The sequence below is a fragment of the Phaseolus vulgaris genome, chromosome 5 (assembly GCF_051622355.1).
Source record: "Phaseolus vulgaris cultivar YP4 chromosome 5, ASM5162235v1, whole genome shotgun sequence".
NCBI classification, from domain to species: domain Eukaryota; kingdom Viridiplantae; phylum Streptophyta; class Magnoliopsida; order Fabales; family Fabaceae; genus Phaseolus; species Phaseolus vulgaris.
This window is the reverse complement of record NC_143502.1, coordinates 30,555,417-30,570,411: the sequence shown is the minus strand read 5'-3', so window position 1 is coordinate 30,570,411 and position 14,995 is coordinate 30,555,417. Positions and strand designations below refer to the sequence as shown.

General features: G+C 35.5%; 1 protein-coding gene across 1 annotated transcript; it reads left to right on the top strand.

Moving 5' to 3' along the window:
- Positions 1-1,510: 1,510 nt before the first annotated feature.
- On the top strand, positions 1,511-5,127 carry LOC137834473 (COBRA-like protein 10). Its single transcript, XM_068642515.1, has 2 exons — positions 1,511-2,276; positions 3,342-5,127. Exons 1-2 carry the CDS (start codon positions 1,679-1,681, stop codon positions 4,739-4,741), a joined length of 1,998 nt encoding a protein of 665 aa, XP_068498616.1. The 5' UTR covers positions 1,511-1,678; the 3' UTR covers positions 4,742-5,127.
- The last annotated feature ends 9,868 nt before the right edge of the window (positions 5,128-14,995 follow it).

Below are 14,995 nucleotides of genomic sequence, written 5' to 3'. Positions count from 1 at the left end.
ATATATTTATTTGCGTGATTTAGTTTGCCATATATAGAAAGTAATATTTCAATTAACACATACAAACTATGATAAAAAAAAAGTCTTATGTTGCATGTCCGGCTTTTCATTTCACATTTCTCCATTTTTTTTTCTTCAATATTTTTACTTTACAATTAAGAGTACATACTTGAATAGTAGAGTATATTGGTTATTTAATTTTAAAAGCTTAAGCTTTAAATTTTAGAAGTCAATGATAGATAGTGAAAATTCAATCTTATGTTGTCCTTTTTGTACATTAGTTAACGAAACCAAGTTAATAGAAAAAATATATTTTAACAATCTTTATCTAAACCCTAAATCTTAAACTATTTAATAATTTGTTCAATATTACATACAAACTATCGAGTGTGTCCACATTTTTTAAACATCTTTAAAAATTTGTTGCGTGTCCTTTATTTTCTATATATATATTAATATAAATTGATAATAATTATATTTTTAATTAATATATGAGGTAAATTTATAAATATCATTTTAAATTTTACTATATATTTTTATTCACACATGTTATATAGACTAAATAAATAACTATATATAGCTTTCTTTTAAATTTATTTAATTATTTTGAAATAAAAAAATATGTAATTATTTATTTTATTAAATAAATAAATAAATCATGTGAAATAATTTTCAAACAAATGATAATGAAACATCGAAACACCAATATGAATCAACCTAATAATTACAACCACAACACAAACAAATAATCCAATTTTTTCAAAAATTTATGTCCAAAAATTATTGGTTTTCTTTTCAATTTCTAAAATAAGTAACCCTTAAGTTAGTTATATTTAATATTATATATAAAGGGTAAAAGTGAAAAAAAATATGTACACATAATATGTTCACCAAAAATAATAATAATAAAATAAAATATATGAGGATAAAAATTAGTAAAATAAACAGCAGTTACAAAATGGTTATGAAGATAATTCGTTATACATTGTTATGGATAGTAAAAAAAAAATCTTTGAATTATTTATATTTGTTAACTAGTTTTTAAAAAAGGAGTTATCAATGTATTAACTTATGTTAAAAACAAATGCAACCAAAAATATGACGGATGGTTTGAAAAGAAAAAAAGAGTTTACTACCAAATTAGATAGAAACCCTAAGCACACGCATTCTTCCATTTTCCCTCCCAATATAGTGGAATGGTTAGCACGGAAATTTGTTGAAGAGTTATGCATGAAAATGAACTTGAAATAAAGAAGAAAATGATTTGTACGTATAAACCAACACACCACCACGTGTTATTTGGAATGTGTTTTGGTCAACAAAGTTCTTAGTATCTAGTAAAATTCTAAGGATATTGTTCCTGAATTAACGAATGCTGCTCTTCCCATTCCAATTATGGCTTCCAAACATTCTCTGTCCTCCGAAACCCTCGCGAAAACTAACGGAACATAACTCCCTTCTCCATTTTATTACATTATATATACCTTCACTTCTCCACCCTCTCTTATTTTCCCTCTTCTCCCCCGCCGCGTCCACGCGCGGCCACCACCACCATTCTTCCTCATACAGCACATACACACAGAAAAAGAAGCATAAACACACCCCACAAAAAAAACCAGACAAAAACGTAGGAGGAGTTAGCCAGATACACAGAAGAAAAAGAACAAAACTTTCAACAATGGAAGAAACTACTAATTCAATAGCCTCCTCCTCCTACCCAACAAAAAAAACAAAAATAAAATTACTAGCAATCCATCTCTTCCTTTTCTTGAGCCTCCATGTCTCCCATGTCCAAGCGCAGAAAACACTATCGTCATCACCACCATCTGCGATCGAACTCGAGGGCTGCGATGGAGTTTTTCTCTCGTATGCCCTCGTGGCGAGGCAGAAGGAGTACCCGCACGTGAAGAACGCGTCGAAGCAGGCCTGGGCGTTCAAGGCGGAAGCCACGCTGACGAACGTGGGAGATGAGGAGCTGCAGGGGTGGAAGATGTTTGTGGGGTTCCAGCACCACGAGATTCTGGTCTCCGCAGACGGCGCCATTCTCATAGACGCCGGGGACTTTCCTGCGGATGTGGACAATGGGACGACGCTGGTGGGGTCCGCCGTGTCGGACTTGAAAACCGCCATTGAAACCGCCGGGGATCTGAACCAGATGAGTGCGAAGATCGATATTGTTGGGACACAGTTTGGTTTGGGTCCTGGAGCCACGCCCATGCCCAAAACCATTCATCTCGAGAATGATGGATTCAAATGCCCTACACCTACTCGTCGAGGTAATACACATATGCATGCTTTTAACTCTCTCACGTCGTGGATTTCATGCAAAACCAGTGATCATATGCTTCCAATTTATGATACATATTTTGCTCCAATCCAACGTAATTGTCTTCCATATATTCATAAATGTCCATTTATTTATCAAATTAAAAATTTATTGTTTGCTTTTCAAAGTTATTAAATATATATAGTTTGTTTAATTCAGGAGAATAATGTTACTTTCACAACATAAATTAAAATTAGAAGGAATTTGATAAAAATGTTTCTTTTTTTCATAATTGTAATATGGTAAGCAATTTTTAGTTTATTATAAAATTGTAATGATGAAATTTTGAACGATTGATATTGTAGTTTAAGAATTAAATGGGTACCCCTAAATAAATAAATAAACACTTACAAAACGACCTGAATAATAATATTTACTTTATTTTTAATTTAAAATTCTAATATACATTATTATATTATTAAAATGGATTTGTAACTTTTTTGAAAGAGTGTCAAAAGAAACATTTCTAATGAAAAATTATACTTTCTCCGTGATGTGATAGTTTGAATAAGAATATATAATAAAAAGTTAAATTTATAATTAAATGTTGAAAAATAAATTAAAATAATAGTAGTGGGAGTGGTAAGATGTGTAGAAAAAAGATAGATTCTCAATATATCATGGGTCATTCTAATATATAAGGGTAAAAAAGAGGGAGTGTAAATAATATGGAATGGTGTTTCTTCAATTTAACCACACTAGCATTGTTTTAACGAGTAGATCCAAGTGAAAGAGATGGGAAATTGAGAGTATTACTGGCATTAGTTACATGTAATATGAACCAAACAACATAATATTATGGGCCATTATATATATGCATGATGATGGTATTGTATTTGCGAGTCTTTGATAATCCTGAGATGATAGGATTAGGAACAAACAATTTCTGCATATAGAACATGAAAACGATACATTGTAACTTTAATTACACGGTATGGAGAATAATAAGACTGTTTTTATAATGAAACACGATATGTATGAATTGTTTTGACATGCGTGTGAATGAATGGTGCAGCCTCGAGAATGTTCGCATGTTGCAGAAAGGACCCGACAGTGAAGGCAAAGCTAGCGAAGAAAACTAAGTACCCTCCTCGTCGCTATGGAGATCTAACCATAGCATACGACGTGCTTCAAGCTTTCCAGAACAACTACTATGTCCAAGTGACAATGGAGAACAAACACCCTTTGGGCCGTCTTGATCATTGGAACTTGACATGGGAATGGCCAAAGGGAGAGTTCATATATTCCATTAAAGGAGCTTATGCTCGCAGAAAAGACCCTTCTGAGTGCTTATATGGTACAGCTGGAAAATTCTACGGTGACATGGATTTCTCACAAGTTGCAACCTGTCAGAAGAAGCCAATAATCTCTGACCTTCCAGCAGAAAGAAAAGAAGATGAAAAAGTTGGGAAACTCCCTTGGTGCTGCAGGAATGGTACCGTTTTGCCTCCACTGATGGACAAGAACAAAGCTAAATCAATGTTCCAGATGCAAGTGTTCAAAATGCCACCAGACACTGATAACAGAACGTCCATCACACCCCCTATGAGGTGGAACATCGATGGTGTTATCAATCCATATTACAAATGTGGTGCACCGGTTAGGGTTGACCCTGAGGTTTTCCCTGATCCCAGTGGACTAAGTGCAATCAGCACAGCTGTTGCAAGTTGGCAAATAGTTTGCAACATCACCAAACCCAAGCCTCAGCAGAATCGTTGCTGTGTCTCCTTCTCAGCATTCTACAACGAATCTGCAATCCCTTGCAACACGTGTGCATGTGGCTGTGATGACACAAGGAAGTGCAACTCCAGGGCCTCTCCATTGCTTCTTCCACCAGATGCTCTTCTTGTGCCGTTTGCAAACAGGACCCTGAAGGCAAAAGCATGGGCCAAAATGAAGCACTTGCACATGCCTAGCAGGCTCCCTTGTGCAGATAACTGCCCCGTCAGCATCAACTGGCACGTGAGTTCGGATCACAAGGATGGATGGACTGCTAGGATCACACTTTTCAACTGGGAGGATTACTCCTTTGAAGATTGGTTCACTGCAATTCAGTTGACCAAGACTTATGACGATTTTAAAGATGTTTATTCCTTCAACGGGACAAGAATTCCTGGTATCAAAACCATTTTCTTAGAAGGCCTCAAGGGTTTGAATTACTTGGCTGGAGAGATCAATGGAACACACGCTAAAGATCCAAGAGTGCCAGGGAAACAACAATCTGTGCTTTCTTTCAGCAAAAAGCACGTAAAACACTTTGATGTCACAAAAGATGCGTTCCCAGCTAAGGTTTTCTTCAATGGATTGGAGTGTTCACTTCCTCCTATTAGACCAGGAAAAAGCTCGGGGCATAAACCTTCCATCAGAATCATTGCACTCATACTCACAGCGTTTATGACACTCTTTCTGATCTAAACTAAACAAGAGAGAATCAATGGGTTGACATTGGTAATTAAAGATGATCTGCCTCGAAATTAAGGCTTTATTGTTCTTCTCTTCGGGGTTGCTTTTATATATATACATATATGTGTGTCAAGGTCACTCTCATCAACGACGGGGGGCTCATACAAACTGAGCAGAGAGATAACGATACATGTGATGAGGGATGCAGTTTTCTGTGTAAAAGTACATAACAATGTATCTGGTACAAGATTGTGTTTTGGACTTATTATATAAGTTCACTACGTATCTAGCTCATATTAAAATTAGATGGCCTTTTTGTTTGACCTACTTTGCTAGTGTATGGATTGTTAGTTTCATGTAGATACGTTTTTCAAACAGAGTGTTTACCTTCTTGTTCACAGGTTCTTCAATTTTCTAACTTCCTTTAGTTTCATATTACTTTAGGATTTTCTGGGATGGTGGGGACTAAATGCTCCTAAGACTTTCATTTTCAATGTTGCTGTAATGAACATAAATGAACAAGGCTAAATGAAGAAATTTAAAATACAGCTAGCGGGACCAAGTGTGAAAGGGAAATATCAGTATATAACTTTCTCTTATAAAGAGAGAGAGAGAGAAAGAGTAGAAAGGAATGTATATGTTGAATTCCTCTTCTTGAAGTTCTTCTTTTCACTTTTCTAATATACAAATTTCTGTAACTTTTCCTATGCATGACAGTAGAATTGGAAGATAATCAATAATAAGCTTACAGAGTTTTTAAGGTAACTCCTTCTTTTCCATTCTGTTTTTTTATACCATTACATTGGTGCCTTCATTGAGTATGGCAGAAAACACACGCCTGACAGGTGAGAATGATGGAGACGAAAGAAAAGGAGTATTCTACTCGCTTCGAGATACTGGAATCAGCAATTGATCAACTGTCGCAATGTCCTCTGCATTTGGAATCATGCTTGTCTAACGTGAATTTCCATTCACCTTTCCAGGTGAGGAATGTCAAACGGTTTTTCGAAATTCAGTGATACCAGATGTGCTGCAATGGACTTGAAAGGCTGAACAATATATTTGGATATTACATATGTTCAATTTACTGCAGTTACTAATTGAGTGCAAAAGGATACAAAGGATAAACATGGCGGCTCACATGTTAGACACCATGAACATAAAAATATTTTATAAAATATAAGTGAATGGAATCTTCATCGAATTTTATAAGATTCAATTCGACTTAAATCCACATCTTAATATATAGTATCAGAAACATATCTAACCTATCTTAATATGGTATCAATGTCATCTCGAACCTATTATAATATGATATAAGAGTCATATCGAATCTATAATAGAAAGAGTTTATTGGACTTATCAGGTCACTAGCTATTTACCACCCATAAATGTATAGTTTCACGCATAATTGTCCGTCTTGACATGAGAAAGAGTGGTGGAGATCTCACATCAATATATAAATAACAATATATAAGTAATTGCAAACCTCATCTTATAAGTGGATTTTATAGAGTTGAATTTGGGTTAAAAGTTCACTTCTTACTATCCCAAACCACAAACTCTACCCTACCCTTCACCCAGACATTAAAATCTTCCAATTTAGCAACAATACTTTCGAATAACACGACCTTAAACCAGAGAACTAAATGTTAAAAGAATATCCCCTGTCGAAATGCAACGGCGTAGAGAAAAAGGAATATGCATAGATATCCCAATAAGTAATATTTGTTTCTACAAATGGAAGAGGATGAGATGGATAATTGTACAGGTGACCCTCCCGATATTATTGAAAATATGGAAACCTCAGCATTGGAGGAACATCATTTCTCCTATAATGCATTTAAAGGTTCGTTTGGATTGGGTTCTATGAGATTCCAAGGCACTATCAATGACATGCATGAAATTTCAAATGTTGTTGGACACTGCATAATTCACTATCAAAAGTTACAGATTGAAATGATTGTACAAAATATATTGAATGAGGGTATTATGTCGTAGCACCAGCCCATTCTCTTCACCTTAATCCTTGTAAAGAAGGATGAAACATGGAGGTTTTGCACTGATTATTATTAAAGAAATAATAATTATCAAATTATATGCAATTATTGTATGCAATATTGTATGATATTGTACGATATTGTACTCAATTATATGCAATTAATTTAATAATGATAGAATGTCATGATTAGTATCCCTACCTAATTACATTGTAAATTGGAGAGAGAAACTCCCTATATATTTCCTATACATGAAGTGATTACACATAAGAGAATAAGAAACATCTTTTCTACTTACCATTTTTTATCATTTTCTTATATGGTATCAGAGCACCGACCTTGGTGCCCTGACAGCCTCTCCATTTTTATCCCCTAAATAAAAAAATCATGTCTGACAAAGAAGGCATTAGTAACGAGTCTGATAGAAACCTCGTACAACAATTAGCAAATGCTATTTACTCGCTCAACAATAACGGACTTAGCTACGGAGAGATGATTGGCTCGGGTAAACAACACGCAGATTTATACTACATGTCCCCTCTTCCAAACCAAGCCCACGCATCTCAAATATCGACCGACCCTGATTTATGGTACAAGCGCCTCAGACATCTTTCTCTAGCGTGTCCACAACATGTATCTTCCTTACTACCTATCCCTATTAGTAAAAATCTTATTCCCATTCATAATAATTGTAGTATTTGTCTCAAAGCTAAACAGACAAGGCTACCCTTTCCTTTAAGCACAATAAAATCTCATTCTCCATTTAATCTATTGCATTGTGACATTTGGGGTCCTCATAAAATCCCAACTCATTTTGGAAAACGTTTTTTTCTCACTATAGTCGATGACTATACTAGATGTACTTGGCTATTTCTTATGATTCACAAATCTGAAACCCAACATCTCTTAGAGTCATTACATTTGCACAAAATCAATTTCAGGCATCTATTAAAACCATCCGCGTTGACAACGGATTGGAATTTATTTCAATGTATGATTTTTTTCTCAAAAAAGTATTGAATGTCAACGCACTTGCGTCTACACTCCTCAACAAAATGGTGTAGTAGAACGCAAACATAGACATGTTTTAAACACAGCACATGCCCTCTTATTTCAGTCCAATTTACCATTAGAATTTTGGGGAGAATGCGTTTTAACCGCCACATATATCATTAATCGCTTGCCATCACCTTTACTAAAAATAAATCACCTTTTGAGCTACTATATAATCAACCACCTTCACTTTCTCACCTAAAAACTTTTGGTTGCCTTTGTTATTGTTTCACCTAAGCAAAAATTTGATCCGCGCGCCCGACAATGCATCTTCGTTGGTTATCCTCACAGTAAAAAAACATACAAATTATTTGATATAGATGCATGCACTTTTTTTACAAGTCAGGATGTCATCTTCCATGAAAGTGTTTTCCCATTCTGCCAACAGTCACAGACACAATCCTCACCTCCATTACAAGGTATTTTGCCCACTATTGACATTGACTTACCCACTCCTGTCCAACATTCACTCCATCAACCTTCTTCTCTTACTCATCACAATGCACCTGAACCTCCATCAAACCAACCTTCTTCTCCTACTCGTCACAATACACCTGAATCTCCATCAAACCAACCCTCTTCTCCTACTCGTCACAATGCACCTGAACCTCCATCAAACCAACCTTCTTCTCCTACTCGTCATAATACACCAGAACCTCCAGTAGACCAACCTTCTTCTCCCATGCCAAGAAGTCTAGCACCCATTACCAAACCTTCTCCAACCGACCTTCCTGTTCGATGATCCAGTCGCACATCAATCCCACCTTCCTGGCTTCAAGACTACGTAACGGGATCCCAAGCCAATCCTTCGACCACTGCCCAAGACCGGCCAAATGGAACCAGGTATCCTATGCATCATTTTCTTTCTAATTCACGATTTTCTTCTACACATAGTGCATATCTTGCTAACATCACAGCCACCAAAGAACCTCACACTTATGCTCAAGTTATCCTTGATCCAAATTGGCAAAAAGCAATGGACGAAGAGCTTTCCGCCTTGCAGCTAAATCAAACATGGACCTTGACACCGTTACCCGCTGGGCAGAAACCCATCAGATGCAAATGGGTCTATAAAATAAAGTACAACTCAGATGGTAGCGTCGACAGATATAAGGCGCGCCTTGTCGCAAAGGGGTACACTCAGATTGAAGGTGTCGACTATTCTGAAACTTTTTCACCAACAGCAAAATTAACAACTTTGAGGTGTCTCCTCACCATTGCAGCAGCCAGAAATTGGTTTACTCACCAGCTAGATGTGCAAAATGCCTTCTTCATGGCACATTGCATGAAATTATTTACATGGACTTGCCACCCGGGCATCATCGACAGGGGAGAACATTGTATGTCGACTCAACAAATCCCTTTATGGTCTCAAACAAGCATCTCAAACATGGTTTTCAACATTTTCTCATGTGATTAAATCTGTAGGATTTCAAAAGTCAAAGACAGATTACTCTTTATTCACAAGACAGAATAACTCATCATTTACTACCCTTTTGATTTATGTGGATGATATTCTTTTGACAAGAAATGATTTGACAGAAATTCAACGTGTTAAAGATTGTCTATTAGCGGAAGCAGAATACCGCGCGATGACCAATACTTGTTTGGAGATAGTTTGGTTGCGATATCTGTTGCAGGATTTAAAGGTGCCATGTAACTTGCCAACTCAACTTTTCTGTGACAATCAAGCGGCATTACATATAGCAACAAACTCAGTATTTCATGAACGCACAAAACACATAGACTGTCACATAGTGCGAGAAAAATTACAAGCTGGGATAATTAGTCATGTACCGACACAGTATCACCTCGCAAATATTTTTACAAAGGCACTAGGCAAGGAACGGTTTTTGACGCTACGACACAAGTTGGGGGTTCATGATCTTCACCTACCAACTTGAGGGGAGTATTAAGGAAATAATAATTATCAAATTATATGCAATTATTGTATGCAATATTGTACGATATTGTACCCAATTATATGCAATTAATTTAATAATGATAGAATGTCATGATTAGTATCCCTACCTAATTAGATAGTAAATTGGAGAGAGAAACTCCCTATATATGTCTTATACATGAAGTGATGTAACCATACACATAAGAGAATAAGAAACATCTCTTCTCCTTATCATTTTTCATCATTTTCTTATAATTATCGCGCTTTGAATACAATAATAATTAAGGATAGTTTCCCTATCCTGTTGTAGATGATAGCTAAGTCTCATGAATGAAGTATTCTCGGACCTATTAAGGAAGTTTTTTTTTTGGTTTCTTTAATGATATTTTAGTATATAATTCCTCGTGGTATGTGGATTTACAACATTTGAAGACAGCCTTAAAACTTTTACAGCAACATAAGTTATTTGCTAGACTATCCAAATGTTCTTTTGGGCTACAACAGGTCAAGTATTTGGGTCACACTTTCTGGTGAAAACGTGGCAATGGACAAAGTCATAATACAAGTCATCTTAGCTTGACCTACTCAAAAGAATCTGAAATAATTAAGAGGATTTTTGGAAATCAGGATATTACAAAGATTTATTAAAGGTTATGCGTCTGTAGTTGCCCCTTGTCGAATTTATTAAAGAAAGACAGCTTCTTATGGGATATACAAGCAGTTGCAGCTTTTGAAACTCTGAAAATAGCTATTATGAAGGCTCATGTGTTGGCTTTACCAGATTTTTTGAAGACATTTATCTTGGAAACAGATGACTCTGGATTAGGTGTGGGTGTTGCACTAAGTCAAAATGGTCATCCTTAACTTTTTCTCAAAAAATTGGGTATTAGGATGCAAAGTCAAATAGTAAGGGAGTTTTGTGCCATTACAAGAGGGGTTGTAGGCATAATTAAAACATCATCAGGCTAATCAAGCCCCAGAGCAACAGAACTGGCTGCATAAGCTCTTGGGTTATGATTTCACCATTGAATATAATCCTACTGATTCTCTTTCAAGATCGTTTTATATGGTGTTACCTAAACCTCAAATACAAATGGTACCCTTACTCAAAGAAGCATTTCTGGGAAATTTGGAATTAAAAAGGATTTTGGATGTTTGAATGCAGAAGCAACCTCCTTTGTCCCTGGATAGTCTTCTGTTTTGGAAAGTCATATTAGTGCTCCTGCTAATCATTCTTTGGTGCAATAGATGTGGCATGATTTCACAATTCCAGTTTGGGACGTCATTCGGGCTATGCTAGGTCCTTGGATAGGATCACCTCCCAGTTTTATTGGCATAACATGCATGTTATTATCAAACACTATGTTCAAAATTGTTTGATATGCCAACAAGATAAGACTTCCCATACTCTACCCTCTGGATTGCTTCAACACCTACTTATACAGAATCAAATGTAGGAAGATTTAGTCATGGACTTCATCACACGACTTCCTTCTTCTCTTGGTTATATAGTAATCATGGTAGTCCCTGATAGATTGTCTAAGTATACACATTTTACTACACTCAGATTTGATTACACCAGAAAACGAGTAGTTGAATGCTTAGGGAACATGGTTGTCAAGCTACACAATTTCCTAAAACCATTGTTTTTTTATAGAGACAAGATCTTCACTAGTCATTTTGGGCAGTAACCATTCAAATTAAGTGGTACTGCTCTCTTAGTATGTTCACTGCTTACCATCAACAATCAAATAGATAGTCTGAGGCTTTGAACAAATGCTTGAAGATGCATTTGAAATGTTTTTTACCTTTGACAATCTAAAAGTACAGGTTAAGTTTCTAGCACGGTAGAAATTTGGTATAACACTTCCTACCAAACCAACATTGGTATGGTGGTGTATGGTCGGGATCCTTTACAATTTGTGAAGTATAATCATGATCCTCAGGATGTGGTTGTTGTTCATGAACAACTATTGCAATGGAATGCTGTTTTGTTGAAATTAAAGTATAATCTCAACCGGGCTCAACAAATAATAGAGAAAAAATGTAGATGGGAACAGAGTCTATGTTGACATTAAGTTGGATGATAAAGTTCTGATGAAGTTACAACCTTACAAACAATATTTTATTGCTATGAGACAAAATCAGAAATTGAGCTTGAGGTATTGTGAAAAAAATTGGATAGATAATGTTCCTGTACCAGTTACTTCTAATGACATACAACCTACTATTCAACTAGAAATAAACTTTTCATTTCATTATCTCAATCTTGGGAGATAGGTTGGTTTTAGTGGGAGAGAAAATGTAATGAACATAAATAACCAAAGTATGGACGAGGAAATTAAAAATACAGCTAGCAGGATCACATGTCAAACAATCTTCATGACATGTTCTGTAGCATGGGTTGCATGAGCTCATGTATAGGTCCCAGTGCTTATTTATACCTTAGTTCTTTCATATGTATTAGTGAACCTTTTCATAATAATAATTTTACTTCTCAAACCCATGCCAAAATGAAGAAATTAAAGACTTAACTGAAAGCTCCAAAACGTGATCGTCTGATATCTACATGTTTTCATGATATCATGAAGACTGTAAACACCCTTGCTACAACCAGATCACTCATCTCTAACAAAGAACATCTTGAAGCAATTCTTGATGTTTGTCTGAAGAATATGAATCTTTCATCACTTCCGTTACTTCTCGTTTGGACTCTTATTCCGTGGAAGATATTGAAGCTTTAGTGTTGGCTTAAGAGGAGCATCTAGAAAAATATAAATCTCAAGATCATCTTCTGGTTCAGATTAATCTTGCTTCTACTCGGTCATTATACATCTCTTTGTCAAGACCTGGTGCCAATCCTTCTTAGAATAGTGGTCCTTGTCCTCCCTTCAGAAACAACAGTAACAATAGACACTATATTGATTCTCGCTCTATAATATCAAGAATTCTTGGACCACTTCTCCTATACCCAGTCTCTTACCGTCTGCTGGTATCCAGTGTCAAATTTGTAACAAGTTTGGTTACGTTGCACTAGACTGTTGTCATCAATTTGACTCTAATATTTCCTCTCATATTACTACTAAGTCTTCTCAACTTTATTTTTCCAAAAATGATTTTGTTGAGCCATCTTTATTTGTAGGACACTCCATCCACTCTTAGTGATCCACGTTGTTATCCGGATAATGGTGCAACTCATTATATAACTCATGATAGTAGTATTTTCTCTATTAAAACTCCTTACACTGAATCTGAAGTGGTACAACTCGATAATGGAACATGTATGAATATTCATCATAATAATTCAACTAAGTTTACTAATTCTCACTCCATGAAATCCATACGACTCATAACTTACTACATGTATCTTCCTTAAAGAAAAATCTCATGAGTGTTTCTCTATTTACTAAGGATAACAATGTATATTTTGAATTTTATCATCATCAATGTTTTGTCAAAACTCAGGACATTAAGGAGATAATCTTCCAAGCAAAAATTAATGTTGGCTTGTATGTGTTTCGCTCTATACAACTTTCACTAAAACCTTCCATTTCTAATATGACTTACAACCCTGTTCTTACTACTTTTCGGTTGTGGCACTCTAGACTAGGCCATGTTTCCTCCAAAATTGTTCATCATGTTATGAAAACTGTGTAATATTACCTATAACAAATGTGATTTATTTTCTAAACATGTGTTATAGCTAAGTCTCATCAAATGCCATTTTTAGATTCTAATACTATTTATACTAAACCTCTTCAATTGGTGTTTGTTGACATTTGGGACCTTATCCAGTGCTTGCTTCTAATGATCAAAATACTATATTCCTTTTCTTGATGCTTTTTCACTTTATACATGGCTTTACCTTATGCACTCAAATTATCAAGTTATGAATGTTTTTTTTTTCAAATTTAAGATGTATGCTGAAAATCAAACTAGTCATAGTTTAAAATCTCTTCAAACTGATAATGCTAAGAAATTTTTATCTCTCTGTCATACACCTCATGGGATTTATTATCGTCTTATTTTTCTTTACATGCATGTGCAAAATGACTCTATCGGGCGTAAACATTGGCATGGGTTTGATATGAGTCTTTCCCTTCTTGTTGACGCATCTTGCCTCTTAAGTTTTAGGGTGAATCCTTCTCCACTTTTATTCATATTATTAATAACTTTCCAACACCTATTTTCCATAATAACAATCCTTATGAAACATTGTTTTCGCAAAAACCAGATTATAATTTTTTAAAGGTTTTCAATTGTGCTTGTTATCCGTTATTAAGATCATATAACCAACATAAATTTGACTTTCACTAGTATTTGTGCTTATTCTTAGACTATAGTACACGCCACAAAGGATATATATGTTTAAAACAGTTTGGAAAAACTACTATATCACGTCATGTGTTTGTCAATGAATATTTGTTTCTTTATTCCTTGTCTGATAATCCGTTTCTTGATAATGTCTCTCATCAATATTTTTCTATGGTACTCCTCACACCTTAACTGTGATATCCTCTTCCCCTATTTTGACCGACACTTAGTTTATCTCTCATGATACAACTGTTAGTGATCCTCTTAATAATTATTCTACTAGTACATCACCCATTTCTGCAGAGCTACCGCACGACATCTTTCTGAATGCTACCACCAACGTTTACCCTATGACAACTCGTGATAAGGATGTCATTTTGAAACCCAAAGTCTTTCAGTCTTCATGATGGATTTCTCCTTGGCTTCTTGGGAAATTGTTTGGTTGAAATTGATTTATAGATGAAGTTATGGAAGGAAGCAGATGCATGGTGAAACTTTGAGCAATTAAAGGAGAATAGGGTTAGGAAGGAAGTTAGGCCAACCTTCTAGATATTTTCCTAGGCTTCTCAACTAAGATAGTGAAAGCAAGAGAGAAGAGAGACTAAGAGAGGAATTCAAACACCAATTTGGCAATAATTCAATACTCATTCAAAGTCTCCATATTACAAAGTAAGCACACTTATTTATAATGCTCAATTCTCATAAAATTGACTTTTAAGTTCCTAAATTCTCTCCACTCATAGAATGATATGTGACACTTGTCTTACAGGCTTCTTAAAATCCTCTCCATTTGCGTGATGACATGTGGCAATCCTTACTTCAAGAAACCCTCCAATGAGGAGAGGACACATGGCACCAATGACTTGAAGAGTCAAGGAAGGAGGCGCCTATGAGAAGAAGACAAATGGTAATGGAATTTGGAGAGTCAAAAGTGGAAGAGTGGAAGAGGCGCCTACTTGGAGCTTATGATGTGGCACCATGTGGATTTTTGTATGG